The sequence below is a fragment of the Anabrus simplex genome, chromosome 2 (assembly GCF_040414725.1).
Source record: "Anabrus simplex isolate iqAnaSimp1 chromosome 2, ASM4041472v1, whole genome shotgun sequence".
In the NCBI taxonomy this organism is placed as follows: Eukaryota; Metazoa; Arthropoda; class Insecta; order Orthoptera; family Tettigoniidae; genus Anabrus; species Anabrus simplex.
In genome coordinates, this window is record NC_090266.1 from 710,700,282 (window position 1) to 710,718,637 (window position 18,356).

Here is an 18,356-nt window from a genome sequence, read left to right on the forward strand (position 1 = left end):
GATTTGTACGTCAAGATGGTGACTGAACAGGTTGTGCTGCCTAGCTAGCCTTACAGGGGAAGATTTTTTAGCAGGCCTCGCCTTCGAGGCCAGATCCGACGGGCCGCCTGTCAGGCGTGACCTTCAGAAAACAGGCCTGCTGCTTGCCATCAACTTTAACTCCAAGCCTGTCGTGTTGTGCAACATGTGTCAACAGTCCAGACCCTCCCGTTAATTGAATGATCCGTGACTTCTCGGCAGGCCAAGCCTTATCCGCTGGCCTTTCAAACTAGTTTGAAATCCTTGCCGGTCGGGTCTGCCGTACTTAGAACTGTGCGATGGACGTCGAAGCGGACAGTGTCCAGAGGGAAACAAAATTTTGCTGATGCGTTTGTTGGAATGTGCAATTCGCTGTATGTTAAATCATGAAAAAAAAAAATCGATCGAAGTGGATGAAATAATGGATAAGAGAGCGAGGCAGCTTTAGACACATGCGCCTCATGAAATACCTGAGAGGAAATGAACCGGACGATTACAAGAATTATTTGCGAATGGACCAGAGCGAGTATGATACGCTGTTAGTACGCATATATGGATTTTTCTCGTTATTACGAGAAATGTTTGATTATGTATATGATTTGTTAATAGCGTATTTATTGTAGGTATTGTAGCTTTTAAGCTAAAGAGAGAGGATACTCTAATGTGACGAAGCATACCACCTGAGGAACGCGTGATTGCGACACTAAGAATTTTAGCTACCGGGTGGTCTTTCGAAGATTTGAAACTTACAACAGGAATTGCAGTTCAGACATTTCAATAAATTTCTCCAGCAGTGCCTTTGTCCACTTGATGCTTTCCTTACAAGAGGCTTGATCTTTGAGACGAGGACCTTCCTTTGAGGTGCTGACAACAGGTCTCGCCTGTAGCAGATAACGCCTCAAACTAGCCTCAATCACTAACGAGCAGTCCTAGCCTGTCGGTACGAGTCACAAGAGGCCTCGCCTGTCACAATTCCTTTTCGTGTATGGCTAGCTATTTATTCGCACTACTCAAGGGGGGTGTTCACCGACAGGATAACGCTCGTCCTCATACCGCTGCTGTCACCCAACGAGCTCTACAGAGTGTCGACCAGTTGCTTTAGCCTATGAGATCGCCAGAACATTCCCCCATTGAGCACGTATGAGGCATTATGTGACGATAAATCCAGCGTCTTCCAATTCCATTGTTGATTTGACTGACTGAGTGCAACAGGCGTGGACCTCTATTCTAGAAAATGACATACGGCACCTGTACGACACAATGGATGCATATTCGCATGCTTGCATTCTAAATTGTGGCGACAACAGCTGTTATTAATGTACCACCATGACATGTCTTCTCACGCATACATCAACCCGTGACCTGAAAACTTCAATCAAATAAATATGTTACCTACAAAATAGCGTAGCCTGAATTGCATTCCTATGAACTAATGTTTTCTTGGTGTTGGGATTTTATTTTCCGACTTGGGCCCGGAAAATAAAGATTCATCACCCAGACCTAAGGGTAAGTTTGTAATGTGTATTGCGGCTACGCTGGCTTTGACCGTTTTGCTTTTGCTTCCCCTCGAGTTCATCTTCATCTTGTCGTGGTACGCCGGGTCTTCGGATAACGAATGCTGGAAATGACTACCCCGATCCAGAATCCCTCCAAATATGAGGAGCGTTCCGTCATACAGTTCTTTTTAACGCAAAATTTGAGCACTCAGCGGAAATTCTTCGACAAATTGTGGTGCTTAGGTGAACATTATGAATAGACATAGTGGTGTTAAGAATTCTCTAGAGGCAGGTTCGATATTGTTGATCATATGAACTGCAGGAGTTTGTGACCTTGTACCACCAACATTTATTTCTTCCTTTACCCGAAGAATCGCCTTGACCGACAATGACTCGACGACGATGACAAGTTAAGAGAATAAGTCACGACGGGGTTGAAGTGAAAATGCAGGCGGCCGACTTCTATGACTTTGGGATACAGAAGCTACTACCCTGACTGAAGTATTTGGATAATGGTGACTACATAGTTGGAAAGTGAAGTTGTGTCTGTTAGGTCATCAGCCCAGAGGCTGGTTGAATCCTCAAATAGCACCACGAAAGGTTATGCGGTTATAAGGAAACCGCAAAAACCAATGGCAGCACCAAAATGAGGCGTACTAGGCAAGACGAGGAGTGAGGTAGTTTGCCATTGCTTTCCTCGCTGGGTCAGAAAGTGCTATTGCAGCACGACTGACCCTATGAGCAACACCTTTCATAACACTCAGATGCACTAGTCGTGCTCTAAATGTCATTACTCAGCACCACCCCTGCCCCAGCAGCTTCCATATTGTCACAGTCATGGATGAGACTGGAACTTCGGTGGAAGCTACACTTTACTCTGGCCTATGCCAAGAGATGGATACAAAAGTACTGCATCCATCAAGAAATGGCAGCAGGCAAGGAAAGTGAAGTATGTACCAGTAATTCACCTTTACGTGGAAGATTTGTCAACTAAACAATATGTGAATGCATACCGGGCTAGGTACGGGTTATTCTGCCCGAAGGCAGGTCCGAACCTCCGCAGAGGTGTTCCTGAGCCGGAGTTTACGTGCGGTAGGGTGGCCAATTCCTTTCCGCTCCTCCATTCCCTTACCCCCCACCAACAGCGCGTGGCAACCCATCCAACTCCTGACCACGCCCAATGTTGCTTAACTTCGGAGATCTCACGGGATCCGGTGTTTCAACACGGCTACGGCCGTTGGCTCATACCGTGCTATGTATCATTATTTTCCGGACAAATCTCGTACAAAGTTTGTCGTATGCTTTTTCTACGGACCCTGTCCTGATGCTGCACCTTCTATGAAAGCAAACTCCATATTACAGCTGATATTGTCCTATACTCGCCAAACCACCATACCTAAAATCATAGGGTATATAATATAAATACCTTCTAGCGTAGAGTAAGATTTTCGACGTAATAATAGACCCTAGCATAACTAAAACTCTCGTTTATGTCCGCTAGTGATGGACCAAGAGAAAGGCACAGTTTCCAGTATCTTGGATTAAAACGAAATTTGAATAGAGCGGTCATTGGTGCAGCTCTCAGCAGAAACTGAAAAATCCGATTGTCCCCATGAATATCATGCTACAAATGTTTTCTTAAGGTGAAAACAATTAAGCAACACCTACTCAAATTCGGTAACTATGGCATGTTACGTAACATGATAAAAAGAAGCTATAGTCCATCATGCTGACAGAATAATGACGATCTTGTATTCCTGTATGAACAACACGGACATTTAGCTATCTAGGTGCTTCATCCCTTTTCCACTGTCTGGCCTGACACGAAGCTCTGAATTGGAGTTAAAATGTACAGCACAATTAGTTCGCGAAATCACTGGACAGGATTCCCATTCAAAATGTGGAAGATCGTAGCAGGAAAACCACTGAAAAATTCCCTTCAGCCAGCTAGTGTTGGCTACTGAGTATGATTTGAAGCAGTGTATCGATTCATTCAAGTGTCCGAGTGAATCGATTCACAGGAATGGCGAGCTCACGGCACACGATTCAGCAGACAGTGCTGAGTGGCCTTGATATCTGCGTTCCATTCGTACTACATCTTGGTGAAAACGTTCGCCTTGCTCATCGCTAACTGCACCCAAATTCTTAGGGAAGAAATGTAAGTGCGGATGTAAAAAATTCATTTTAAATGATATCCTACATCCTAAGTTTCTGTAGTTATTTAAAAGATCAGTGATAAGTATATCACTATTTTGTACTTTTTTGTTACCTAGAAACCCATTCACCACTTTTTTGAATGACAATCACGCAGCAAGTTCAGCGGGATTTAGTTTAGCATCAAATTCTGAATTCTTAAGCAATTGTCCTATCTCAGGACCAATGAAAATTCCTTCTTTTATCCTGGCTGCACTTACACTGGGAAACAGTTCTGTCATATATTAGAAACCTGGCCTTGTTTTGTCCATTCCCTTCACAAAGTTTTTCATGAGACCCAGTTTTATATGTAAAGGCGGAAGATACACATTTAAACGGTTCACCAATGGCTTGCGTTTTATATCCTGCTTCCTTAGTTGGAATTCTTCTCTCTTGGGCTACTCTTTGACTATGTAGTGTTGTTTAACAACTCGACTATCGCACAGGCAACAGGAAACAACAGAATTTTGTGAATCTACTCTATAATCCTAAGAGAAGTCCAATAACTTTTAAATAACCACAAATACGCCAGTGATGTTCCTTGTATTTGATGGCTTCTAAAATCAGTGATGTACTTCAGTGTGATTCTTTCATACCAACTGCATGGGCCACAGGAACAGATGGCAGTTCATTGTCACTGAAGTAGTACAGCCTTCGAACTAATTTTGGAAGAATCTATAAACAAACGCCAATCTTCAATATTGTACAGAATGTTCAGATTTGACATCAAGACAGTCACATCACAACAAACACAGAGTGAACCGTCTCGCCTAAAATATGGTAATAGGTTTTGATTCCTATTTCGAAAATGGTAACTTTTGTGTCCTTTCGCATTAAATTCCACTCCTGAAGTCTTGAAGCCAGGATTTCAGCATCTTGTTTTAACAGATGTAAGCCACGCACTAAGTCATTAAGTTCGTTTTGTGAAGGAAAACGTGGATATCTTTCTTTCGTAGCACTGTAAGATGACTCGCTAGATGATGATGCTATTACACCGTTGTCTGATTCGTTGTCCTCTGTTTCTGAACGTTCTTGCCAATTTGAAGGAGCTACTGGTATTGGTAAGTAAGGTATTGGTCTGATGGCTGAACGCAAATCGGAATATGATATGTTCTGTTTAGTTTTTAAGAAAACCTTGTTATTTTGGTTATGCAGAAATAATCATTGGTATGATTTTCTTGCTCGCGCCATATCATTGGAACTCCAAACGGCATGTGCTGGTTCTCCCCTTTTAGCCACTAAGTTCGTTTTACATAACATCGCATGCAACTTATATGTGGTGGGAAACGTTTATCTTGGTCACCAAGCGGACAGCCGAAATTCAGGTGATACGCAGTTTTCAGTACTCTTGTAATCTGCCTCCTTTGTTTACTAGTTGTAAATTCTTCGCAGATGTAACAAAAAAAATCGGAGAATTAATACATACACGTCTGCTTCTTCATTGTTTAAGCACAACAATAACACAGCAAAGTTTAAAATTTCACACTGTATAAAATACCACCACGGTTTCAACCTGAATACTAGCTAACAGAAGTCTAATATCACACTTCGATAAGTTCTATAAAGACAGCTGCAATTTTCGCTTCACATAAAGTCATCGCTTCTAATCAGATAAGCTTACGCAAGTACGTATGCGTGCAGATGCAGATGGGGCGAGACTGCCATGCAGCGATAACCTTTTCTCTGACGTGACAGAAACTTTGTTTTCGGCAACATAATCAGTACATTATTTGTAATAAAGTCCAGTACTTCCCTTCCCAATTCCTAAAATCTTGTTGAGTTGTGTAATACCCACTTGCATTCACTGTCCTCTTGTTACAGGGAGGGACATACAGGCCTAATAGGTAGATTTATTTGCAGTGTTAAGGTAAGGGTTATTCTGCCCGAAGGCAGGTCCGAACCTCCGCAGAGGTGTTCCTGAGCCGGAGTTTACGTGCGGTAGGGTGGCCAGTTCCTCTCCGCTCCTCCATTCCCTTACCCCCCCCCCACCAACAGCGCGCGGCAACCCATCCAACTCCTGACCACGCCCAATGTTGCTTAACTTCGGAGATCTCACGGGATCCGGTGTTTCAACACGGCTACGGCCGTTGGCTGTAGTGTTAAAAAGGTAGTCAAAACATAATTCTAAAGTACCTAGGTAATTAGGTTCATTTCATTTAATTTGTAATATTCGTTTTTAAGTTAGTAGAAGATAGTTTTACATCTAACACTATTTTGTGGAGTTGTTACTTTCTGAGAATTATAAAGTCACAAGTCTGTGTAGAAAATTTGAGTTGCGTCGATTATTATTAAGTACGTACGTTTTGTACTGTAATACAATAAGCATGTACAGTACTGCAGAAGTACCTATTTTGTCCTACATTTCATTTTTTTAACTTATTTGTAATGCCTTTGCTGGCGAGATGTAGTGTTTACAGTGCACTATGTCTTCTGATATGGGCTACATCAAATTTGTTACTTTCATTGCCCTGTCTCAGTTTTTTTTTTTTTTTTTTTTGCTAGTCGCTTTACGTCGCTCCGACACAGAAATGTCTTATGGCGACGATGGGATAGGAAAGGGCTAGGAGTGGGAAGGAAGCGGCCGTGGCCTTAATTAAGGTACAGCCCCAGCATTTGCCTGGTGTGGAAATGGGAAACCACAGAAAACCATTTTCAGGGTTGCCGACGGTGGGGTTCGAACCTACTGTCTCCCGAATACTGGATACTGGCCGCACTTAAGCGATTGCAGCTATCGAGCTCGGTGTCTGTTTCATCCTTGGCTTTGACAATATGAAAGTGACTGAGGAATGAGCGATGCTAGTAATACCATTGCTTATGCAGCCAGTCCCTGTTATGAATGGTGTGAAGATATCGCTCATAGGGTCGGTTGGTGCATGCATTTCAGTGGGCTTGGCAGCAACGGCTGGCTCGGTGAGGAAAGCAACGGGAAACTATCTCACTCCTCAGTGACGCCTAGACTATTTATGACAGCTGTTGGCGGAGCTGCAGAGGATCAAACCAGCCTTCGGGCTGAATACCCAACATACATACATAACTTATTTGTTTTGTATTGTGTATTTACCGTAAATATAATGAAATTTCCATGTTCTTTGAAATCATTTAAGAAAAGACTAGGCAAATAATTGAAAGGGAATCTTCCACCTGGGCGACAGCTCTAAATGCAGATCACTGATGATTGTGTATACAGATATTTTTTCCATCTAATTCTAATATAGTTCTTTAATGGAGTTGTCACTGTGGACGAAAGGCTTTGTAACATCAAAACTTAATGTGAAGAGGTGGCTGCAGGTGAACCTGAATCTGAAAGGTAGATGACGCTAGGAAAGCACTTCATTGAATGAAGAGCAGACGGTAGCAGCAAACAATGAATGGTGTTGCTGCTGTCTGAGCAGTACACACTACACATATACAATAGGAACGGTGACAAATATACCCCGTGAATCGGATCACTATATCGATTCAGTAACGTGAACGGAATCAAATGAATCGATTCAGTAAAATGAATCGAATATCTCATCACTACAACCAGCACATATACAGAAGGAAACAACACACCATCACTGGCATTCTGTATTCGAACATAGTAAACGTAAATGGCGCATATTACATGATGGTTTCTGGCATATAACATGGTGGTTTCTGGCACATTACATGGTGGTTTCTGGCATATTACATGCTGGTATCTGGCATATTACATGGTGGTTTCTGGCATATTACATGGTGGTTTCGGAGTTATAGAAATTGAGTGACACTGTGAAGCGCTCTCTTGTGCGGCTGAATGGCTGACCTGTCTGCTTTTAAGTCCTACGATACAGTGTTCAGTACAAGGCGCCAGAATTGTATGCTATGCTCTTTATCTGAAGTATGAACATCACTAAATAATACAATTACATTTGTACTTTAAAAAAAGATAAGGAAAAAACGTACAATGTTTAGAGACTTGTACTGAAATTGGGAGCTTAAAATTCAGAAGCAATTACATTAGCCATTTCTTCACCTTTCCTGGTCTTTTTCCCTAGTTATCTGAGGGGTATGATTAAGACTATTTTTACGGCCGGATGCCCTTTCCGACGCCAATCCTGTGAGGAGGGAAGTATTCACTATTGCGTGTTTCTGTGGTGGTTACTAGAGTGATAAACTGTGTGTGTTTAAAGATGTGTATTGAGACGATCACAAACAATCAGTCAGAGCTAGAGGAATAAACCAAACGTGATTAAAATCCCCAGCCCGGCCGGGAATTTAACCCCGGGCCCTATGAACCGTTTAGCCAAGGAGCCCGACGACTACACTGGCCTTTCAGTCATACTAATAGATAGCACCATCAGCTCAGCTTCACAGCGTTGCCGCATACTGAATTTCTAACCACTAACCCGGAAAATAGTCGAAATTGGACATTTTCGTTTATACCATGACTATGTTCGAGGTGGTCTGCTTACCCGCGAATTCTACTTCACCATGTACTTAATAAGTGGATACCCTGATTTTAACGTGCACGGAACGAAATTCCACATACAGGAAGCTATTCAACGTCTCAGTTGCGGAACCATAACTAAATCAGAAATATGCTGAAAGATATAATTGTCATACACGGCATTAATGACGAAAATGCTAAATAACCTGAATTTATCGTTTATCGACGGGCAATTCATCCTGTAAATCGACAATTCCTGGTGATCGTTTACAATTTTGTGAACTGCAAAACCTACTTCACTCAATCGGCGCACCGTCCTCACACCCCAAAGTGTTTTGAAGAACAATAGTTACCGGTATGTGCATCTTCCTCCTTTACTCACAGGATGAATTCCTCTTACTGTAAATCAATCTGGATAAAGCGTGTAAAATGTCTTGTTTTTCTGACAATATTAGTTATGAGATTTGTAACTGGGAGTGAATAATAATTACGGCAATTGTATTGTTTTACACTACTTCTGAAGGAATGTCAACTAACAGTAGTTCGTAATGACTTCGCCAAGCTCTGAGACCCGTGGACATTAGTCGGCGACCTAAAACTGTGCAACACATCTCTTGCTATTAAGTATATAAATCTGATTGGATGATATGAAGGGTGAACTGAAATTACACATACTACAGGTAAAATGTGTTTTCACTATGACAGGAGAAGTAATCTCATTCAACAATTCAAGCTGCTTTCTCAGGAAACTGCAATCTTTTTTCTACAGAGCAGCACTGTCTGGTCAGCCTGTTCGTTTTCGCTGGAGGGCCGTTATAACTCGAATTGGCAGAAATTAGAGAAGAACTATTTCTCACGTAAAATATTGTCAAGAAATTCCTTGCTCTTCGTGCAAGAGCAACTTCCACGTTCGTTGAAAGTGCAGGTTAATGCATAAGGCTTTCCAAGTCTGTACAGAAACGAATAGAAAGATAATAAATCGCCCTCGGAGAACTAAATAGCCAACCACATGAAGGAAATAAATTCACCTTGAGAAAATATTCACTGCATTGAGACTGACAAGCTAGAAAATAGACTAGCTGCGGATCTCTTGCCCGACACTCGTTGAGGTAAGAAAAGGAAACTCGCCCCGCAGTGCTTATGTTCTCGTGAGTGACGTGTATCCTTCAGGCGGGGCGCCCGCCGAAGAAACATGGCAGATTATCTAGCAGCAACGTGACATTTACATAACAGTGATGTAGCCTGTATGTAACTCAACACTCATTAAAGTCATTAGTCGGTAAATAGTAACATTTCTTCCATAGACGTTGAAGATATTCTGGAGGTAGAAAATGTAATTAACGTTAATAATGAAGAGCCTGCTTCCGAGCGGAGAAGCCGCGCGTCTTAACGTGGGAGGCGCGTGAGTTCGAACTCCCATCGTCGGCTGCCTCGAGAATGGCTTCCCGTGCCCTCCAACCCTCGCTTCTATGCAAACGCTGGGACAATGTTCATAAGCCACAGCTGATTTCGTCGACCCTTCGTTACTCAGTTACATTCACCATCATTCATTTCATCTCCATTAGCTCCTCAAGTGAGGTTGGCGTCGGGAAGGGCATTCAGCTGTAAAACATGCCATATAATTTCACCTCACCGTACAGTATCTCCAACCCCGTATCAGTAAACGCGGAAACATAGAATAAGAGCATGACATGAGGTAGTTTTGGGTATGTTACACTTCTATTGGAAGCTAACGCAGGTGAACATGGTGCCTTCAGCGTGTCTGGAGAGTTGAGTATGTATCCGGAAATATTACACTCATTTTACAGAATGAACTAGGAGACTAAATACACGGTTATTTTCCCACAACTCTGACGAAATGTATGCTCAATTCTGGATGGTCTTTCGTCGTTAATCATACAGACACCAACGATATATCCTCTCGGCTAGCCACAAACGCGTGGCGTAAAGAGGATCCGACTGCATTCGTCAGGCAGTAACGGGGCATAGCATGAGACTGCCACGTCTCAGTTCAGTGGACGATGGTGCATTTGTTTTCATTTACATTGGTTTATTCTGAAGTCTCAGGCTACGTTACGTGCCGCCTCACCTGGGTGGGCTCATGGACTTAGAAATACGCACTGATGAAATAGTTTGTCTCTCCTGTATTTTGTACAAGGAGCAATCAGAAAAAAGGGGTAAACCTTGCGTTAGATTGTGGTAAGTCTATTTCAATATTAAAAATTGAGGAGAGCAAAGCAAATAATCAAAGTAAATGCAGCCACTTACCTTCTGAGGACCTTAATTTCGTTTTCTAAAGAATCTTCTTTTCCTTTGAGGGCTTTCTTGTCGATAATTTTGACAGCAAACATCTGTCCAGGCTTCTCCTTGCTCTCCGCCAGCCGCACTTCCGAAAAAGCTCCACTGAAACAGACCATGACGTCATTATCAAGGTGCATGAAATGTGTCATTATCTGCTAGAACTACCCAGATGGTATCACTGTAACAAATGCATTACACAAAGTTGATATTAGTCTACAAATTAGTTCCGCCAGGACCAATCTTGAGTGCTCTTTTGGATCTACTAGTGGTGCTCAGCGTGATGAGCCATCTCTTTTACAACGAACATTCGCCAGGTGTCAGAGATACACACATACAGTATTGAATAAGAAACAGAGCTCAGCTATACACAGTGTTCAATGTCTTAATTTCAGCTTCTCACAACAGTAATTGCACACATTTGTAAGTCTTCATAAAGAAATTTTGAATGCAGAAAACGGTGAAATAATTTATCTTCCTCAACATTGAAATGCTGTCTGGTTCTGGATACATTTTCACTCCAACATAACCGGTTTTCATTTCCGAATAGACAATATGGAGAACACCAGCGTTGAGAATTATATGCACCATCAAGACCAAAATATGCATGCAAATATGCACTATAAAACACCCATAGCGGTATGTAGGCCTACTATAACATATCCAAATACGCTCTTATTTAAGCACTAAAAAATTTGAGTCTGCAATCTTACTGTTCTATAGGATACATGAAAAGGCAAAAGACTAGAAACATAATATGAAAAATTCAAATTGGTTATTGTAAGGGTAACATTACTAAGTCACACAAACACATTATTGCTTGCATCCGGCAGGTAGTGGGTTCGAACCCCACTGTCGGCAGCCCTGAAGATGGTTTTACGTGGTTTCCCATTTTCACACCAGGCAAATGCTGCGGTTGTATCTTAATTCAGGTGTCTGACTGGTTGGCTGAATGGTCAGCGTACCGGCCTTCAGTTCAGAGGGTCCCGGGTTCGATTCCCGGCCGGGTCGTGGATTTTAATCGCTTCTGATGAATTCTTCTGGCTCGAGGACTGGGTGTGTGTCCGTCCCAACAATCTCCTCTTCATATTCAGACAACATACCACACTACCTACCACCACAGAAACACGCAATAGTGATTACTTCCCTCCATATAGGGTTGGCGTCAGGAAGGGCATCCGGTCATAAAACCGGGCCAAATCCACACGTGACCCCACAGGTGTGGGAAAAGCGGTAGGAAGAGAAGAAGAAGTACCCTAATTCAGGTCACGGCCGCTTCCTTCCCACTTCTAGCCCCTTTCCTCTCCCTAGGAAGCGGCCCTGACCTTAAGGTACATCCCCAGCATTTGCCTGGTGTGAAAATGGGAAACCACGGAAAGCCATCTTCAGGGCTGCCCACAGTGGGATTCGAACCCACTGTCTCACAGACGCAAGCTCACAGCTGCACGTCCCTAACCACACGGCAAACTCGCCCGGTTCAATATTTAGTTATGAGAGTACTTTGCATGTAGACTGCAAGGCTACCCTTTTAGATCATCTCTCTTCATCACAAGCACGCGTTGTGATCGCATTAAAGAAAACTGTGAGAACAGAATAAAGGTTGTGATAATCATGTTAAAAGCACTCCTGTGTCAATTACACCGGGTAAAGTACTTATTTTTAGACAACGTTCAAAGAACTGACTCTAGAACAATGAAACAAACTAATCTAGGTAATGTATTACAAATTAAAGTAAAAACGGTGACATTTAGAATGAATTAACTTAGCGCAGAGGCGACTGACACTAACGAAACAAAAGGCAATCGCGAACATACATACATGATTCTTGTGGCTTTTATGTTTATATAATGAACGACGAGTCTCAAATTCACGTTTACATGAGGCCAGTTGACAGACATATTTAACAGGGTAGCCAGGAAAGGCTTGTGACGGAGGGGTAAACAGTTGAAAGAAATGACAAATACTGAGCGAACTGGCTTTGCAGAAAGGTGAAACGTCGCACTAACACATCGAAGGTTTTCGGCGCTCAAGCTTCAGGAACACCGGATAACGTCCTTCAGATCTGCCAACGATGGGATTCGAATCAATTATCTCCCGAATGCAAGCTCACAGCTACGTCACTCGAACCACGCAGTAAGTTGTTCTTGTCGTTCTTGTTGTTTTATGGATCCAGATAACTAAGTTATTGTCTCTGATATGGATCGTAAGATTCTAAGCTTAATATTTGGTATATGATAAGTTCGAACCCCACCGTCGGTAGCTATCAAGATGGTGCTCCGTGGTATATTTTTCACACCAGACGAACGCCGAGACTGTACGTTAACACAACGGCCTTTCCTATTCCATTGTCATAGAAAACCTGTATGGTGTACTGTGACATCACACAAAGAGCCAAAACGATATAATAATAATAATAATAATAATAATAATAATAATAATAATAATAATAATAATAATAATAATAATAATAATAATAATAATAATAGCCTGCGGCCTCTAGAGGGGCTCTGGTGCAAGTCTTTCAAGTAGACGCACACCAACGACCTATGCGTCCATGAGGATAGGGACCTACCTAGGATGAAATCTGAAGACGGCACACACAGCCAGTTCCCGAGCCAGAAGAAATACTCAATTAAGGTTAAAATCCCTCACCAAGCCGGCAATTGACCCAGGACACTTGGACCAATTGCTAACCAGTTAGTTGCGGAGCCGGGCATTCCAAAATGATAAATAACCGTCTGACCTTTTGAAAATGATTATAATATGGTTTATTATGCAGTATAACACCATCAGTAAGTAAAACAAATACTTCATGGTATGATTTATGCATCCACAAAAATCAGGGGTGCTGTGAAATTAGGAAGATTTTGTAGTGCAATGTCGTCAGTATAAGGCGAAGATACGATAGTGGTGATGATAAGCAACAGATTTTAAGAGACGCCAGGTTGCCGGAATTTTGTCTCGCAGGTGTTCTTTAACGTGCCGGAAGTGAACGACGCGGAGTTGTTGGATTTAAACACCGTCATATGCCACCGATATCAGCTGAGATCAAATCCGGTATCTTGAGAACAGTTATAGCTAACCGACTGCGCCAATGAGGTCAGCACGATGATTTCGTACACTGAAAGTGTTATTAGCAAACCTTAATTATCATGACTTAATAATACAGTTATCATAGACATGGACCTCCAGCTTTTACGTGGAATGCGAACCACAGAGGCATGACTTTTCACTTGAAACATTGCACATGCATAGGTCGGGAGTCGAACCTCGGCTGCCTTGGTAAGAAGCCAGTGACTGTCACTCGGCTATCAAGATCTTCGTGAAAATACCTTTTTATTATTCAGGTATCATTCTCTACAAAAAAAATCAGCTAGGCATATGCCCTCCTTTTTGCCTTGACCGCGCTGTTCTACCTGACAGCAAATTCTCCCCCTATCTTTAAACACGGTTGTTCCAGCACGTACCGATTTTGTTTCTAAGGCTGCATCCCTGCACCCGATCCTCTTCAATACATATCCTCAACTTCCTTATTCTCCACCTTTTGGTCCTGACCACTTATAAATATAATCTATAAAACCGTACGGCTGAGTGACTGACATTAAATATTGACCACTTCCAGATGAGGTGGAGACTTGAAATTTGGCGAAGTGATAGCAATTAGCCTCTAACCTTAGGAATAGTTCAATAAATTCCAGTGTTTAACTTTTCATTTCCAGAAATTATCGAAATATGGAGGCAATTTACATGACAGTGCAGACCATCGTTTCGAAGTATTTTGTCCCTAAACGGTAAGTCGTATCGCCAAATTGACAAGAGATTTGGAACCCATCATGAAGTGATTTACAACTTAGGTCCCGTGACTTTTAGTCGCATCTTCTAATGTTGAAGAATTGAGTGGGGGGGGGGGGGGGGGAGAGCTTGGGGACGGAGCCCACCCACGAGCAAAAGCGAGTTATATATACAGATGCAGGGGTTAGCCAGTTAGCCTAGGCTGGTGTCACTTAACTTTGAGGAATGTGTTATTTGTGCACTGAGGGAGGAGTAAAAGTTCTTTGAGGTACTGCATTAGTATGGTGGATCAAGATAAGGATGTCCGGATCCATGTTTGCCGACCTTTGGTCCAAGGAGTCCCGGGTTCAATTTGTGTTTGTGCCGTCTTCATCAATGAAATTCATGTTAGGTAGGGTCCCATCTTAACATACCCGCAGCTCGCCTATACGGCGTCAACTCGAAAGAACTGCACCAAGCCTCTCCGGGGAGAAGACTAAGTACATTTTTTCTTCTCATGTCCAATGTGATCGCCGCAGTTTTGTTCTTTTACACTGAAATTCGTTGCATGTTTAGACGCCGGGTAGCAACATGAGACTGTGGCCGCTTGGAAGTGACAATAATTGGAATCCTTTAGAATGGAATTATTTCAATCACGGCAGAAATGGATGTTCGAGGAGTTTCAGCGCGTTGTACTAAATTCCACTTGCCCTGAACACAGATAAGGAGATACGTAGCACATTCGAGACAGTGGACAAAAACAGACGTGTTATGTATATGCAGAAACTTGAACAGCAGAGCACAAACATACAGGTCCAATACATATTTTTCACTTTGCTGGCATGATTTACAAGACCGCTAGATAGTGTTTGTGCATTCGTTGACGAATGTAATTAAAAGGAACGTCGAGACTTCCATTTGACAGAATTAAGCATTACATGTCTCTTTCTCTCGCTAAACACACTGAAATAAAAATTAAAAATTACATTTGCATATGGTAGGAGCAGAAAAAATACATTCTGCTACCGCGCTGTAGCACAAAGGGAAGCCATCGCTGCTTTATATTCTTGATAAACCTCACAATTATTGGATGGTGGGCAACACATAAACAGTGAAGTTAAACAACCTTGGAGCTTTATACGACTGTCGATCTTGTGATTATACGATGGCAAAGGACAGAAATTTTTAAATACAACCCTAAATACGGTATTTGATGATTTATTTACTGATTAGATAAAGTACCTCAAGGGGATGGCTGTAAGAACCTAGGTGTTAATATAAGGGCTTTCCGCTTCGAAAATCTAACACTCATTGACTAGGATTAAAATATAGTTCTTTGGTGCTAATATGTGCAAATTAGGGAATCAAAAACAAGAAAGAAAGAAAGAAAGAAAGAAAGAAAGAAAGAATGAATGAATGTGATAGTACGTATATCACACCCTCGCACTGTATTCAGAAATAAGAGATTATTATTGTCAATATTCGTATCATTACTTCATTTTTGTATTTATTCTTACTATTTTAAGCTAGAAGGTCTCCATATGTGATGTGAGTAATTTGTTTTGTACAAACGGATGGGAAAACCGTGCTATTTACAACTCGGAATCTTTGTACGAGTCATGTGGAACAGCCCAGAATCCGTTGACGATGTTATTGTCTTGGGATTCGGAAGTGGTTCGGGGCGTGGTCTTGGAACAACAAGAGGATCTTCCACTCGTGATTGGATGGCCAACATCAATCTCGACGTAACATGAGAGAGTAGGGGGAAGCTGAGGTCTATTTAGGCAAATGTGAAAACAGCGGAGGACTGGACTTCAAACTTTGGTAGGAAGAGATGTAAATTTGGTGGAACGTGGTCTTATAATGTTTGTGGAATGTGAAGTGTGGTACTAACCTACAACTATGGAGTGCTTAGACACTTGGTATTGTATCACTTGTGGAGACTTTGTATTATATGCTAGCGAAGACTATGGGCTACTGTATCTCAGGTTTTCCAGAATTTATGTTTTGGAACGACAAGCGTGTGATGCTCAAGTTAATGTATCTTTAAACCAAATTTTAGAATCAGTTAATACAGAATTATAATGTACAGTATCAAGGGGTATAACAAGTGCGAATAATGAGAATATGCATGTTTTGTTGATACAGAGACAGTGAAGGGTATTCAGCTACATATATAGATGCTTTGTAATTAAACTTCATCGGTCTGACTACAAATGGTAGCTTGGTCCTCGATTTTGGTTTCCCACTGTTTCTATTGCTGTTGTAAATATGGAGTCTTCCAACAGTATTTTGTGAGTGAATTTTATGTATATTTTGGTGTGTTGATGAGGTGCTCATGCGCGGATGTTATTCAGAATATAGTTAATTATTTTAGAATCACTGGAGTTAATGATGAAGCTAGCTGCATTTCATACCTATTTAGTCGTTTTCAGAAGGTTAGGTAAGGCCTGAAGCGGATGTACCAGTACCCAGCCTTATGTACACGCCCTGGGGGAGAGAGAGAGAGAGAATTATCATGCTCAATCAAAATTCGAGGTATCCATTCTGGTGAACTCTAGCGCTCATACTACGGACGTTTCGATTATTTTATTAATGTATTTTATTTTAATTGTTTTATTATTTATTCAGAAAGATTACAGGAAAGAAATTAAGAAAGACAGACAGACAGAAATAGGTAAACAAAAGAAAGGATGTTTCATAGTCTTTAACGACGCGGAATGGCGGTAGTTTGACCCGAAAGGATTTTTTTACCGAACATATATCTCTCGTAGAAACACATCCACACGTAAATTTTGACTAATTTTGCAAGTATCCGATTTCATAACTTAAGCCACAGCAGAGAAGCATCTAAATTAGCTGCACCACGCAGAGAGACAGGTTGCAGTAATCCCCTGTTGATACATACTGGAAAGTTCGTTTCCCCCTATTTCTGGCTACGCTGACACCACGTTAAACTCTTCCCTATACTCGCTAAATGATCCCGGCCTGTTAGGGGATTTTTAACTGGATTTGAGGGCTGGCTCGAGGTTCACTCAGCCTACGTGATTACAACTGAGGGGCTATCTTACAGCGAGATGGTGGTCCTGGTCTAGTAGGCCAAGAATAACGGCCAAGAAGATTCGCCGTGCTGACCACACACCTAATAATCTGCAGGCCTTCGGGATGAGCAGCGGTCGCTTGGTAGGCCATGGCCCTTGGGGGCTGTTGCGCCATGAGATTTGGTTTGGTCGGGTAGTGATTAAGAGATGGGTTTGCAAGGCAGTATCTTTGTAATGTTTTCTAATGATATAAATAAAGAACTGAAATCAGAGATTATACTTTTTCGGATGATGTTACACTCTATAGAGAAATAAATAAGTTACAGAATTTTGAGAGACAGCAAAATGGACCTCTGCGACTTTCTGAGATGGACAGCAGATTATAAACGGGGTGAAAAGTCAGGCTGCGAAGTTTCATTGGTAGGAAAAGTCCTTTCAGTTTTAATTACTTAGTTGATGGAGTGAAAGCCATCTGCCTTTTGGGCGACATCTTAAGTGAAGATCAATGATGATTAATCGATCGATCGATTGAAGTACCTCATGGGGATCAGTAAGTGCCCAAGTGTTAATATAAGGAAAAATCTTCATTGGGGTAATCATATTAACGAGGTAATTAGTACACGTTAAAGATCTTTTCATTCGGTTATAAGGGTATTCAGGTGTGTATTTTTTAATATTTGTTCGGGGCACGACCCATGTAGATCTTTTGCCCGTACTGGCACCATATTGTATGAATTTGCGTGTAATTGGAATGGCGGTAGTGTGGAATGTTGTATGTGAGGAGAGGAAAGGAACACCCAGTCCCCAGGCCAGGGATATTAATCATTACAATTAAAAACCCCTGACCGGGCCGGGAATTGAACCCGGGGCCGCCGGGTGACAGGCGGACGTGTTGCCCCCTACACCTCGGGGTCGGACATTCAGGTGTTGTTGTAAGGCTGTAAAGGTCCCACTCCTTGGCTGAATGGTCAGCGTTGAGGCCTTTAGGCCCCCGGGTTAGATTCCCAGCCGGGTTGAGAATTTCAATAGCGTTTGATTAATTATTATTCTGGCTCGGGGACTGGGTTTTTGTCCCAACACTATCATTTTCATATCCAGACAGCATACCACACTACCAACCACCACAAA

At 42.0% G+C, this 18,356-nt stretch overlaps 1 protein-coding gene across 3 annotated transcripts in view; it reads right to left on the reverse strand.

Annotated features, from left to right (window-relative positions):
* The window catches only part of CaMKI (Calcium/calmodulin-dependent protein kinase I), a 1,265,700-nt gene that overhangs the window by 812,011 nt on the left and 435,333 nt on the right, over positions 1-18,356 (reverse strand). For all 3 annotated transcript variants that reach the window (XM_067141330.2, XM_067141331.2, XM_067141328.2), the window contains exon 2: positions 10,387-10,521. In XM_067141330.2, the coding sequence (XP_066997431.1) occupies positions 10,387-10,521 (135 nt within the window). The remainder of the gene's footprint in view (positions 1-10,386; positions 10,522-18,356) is intronic.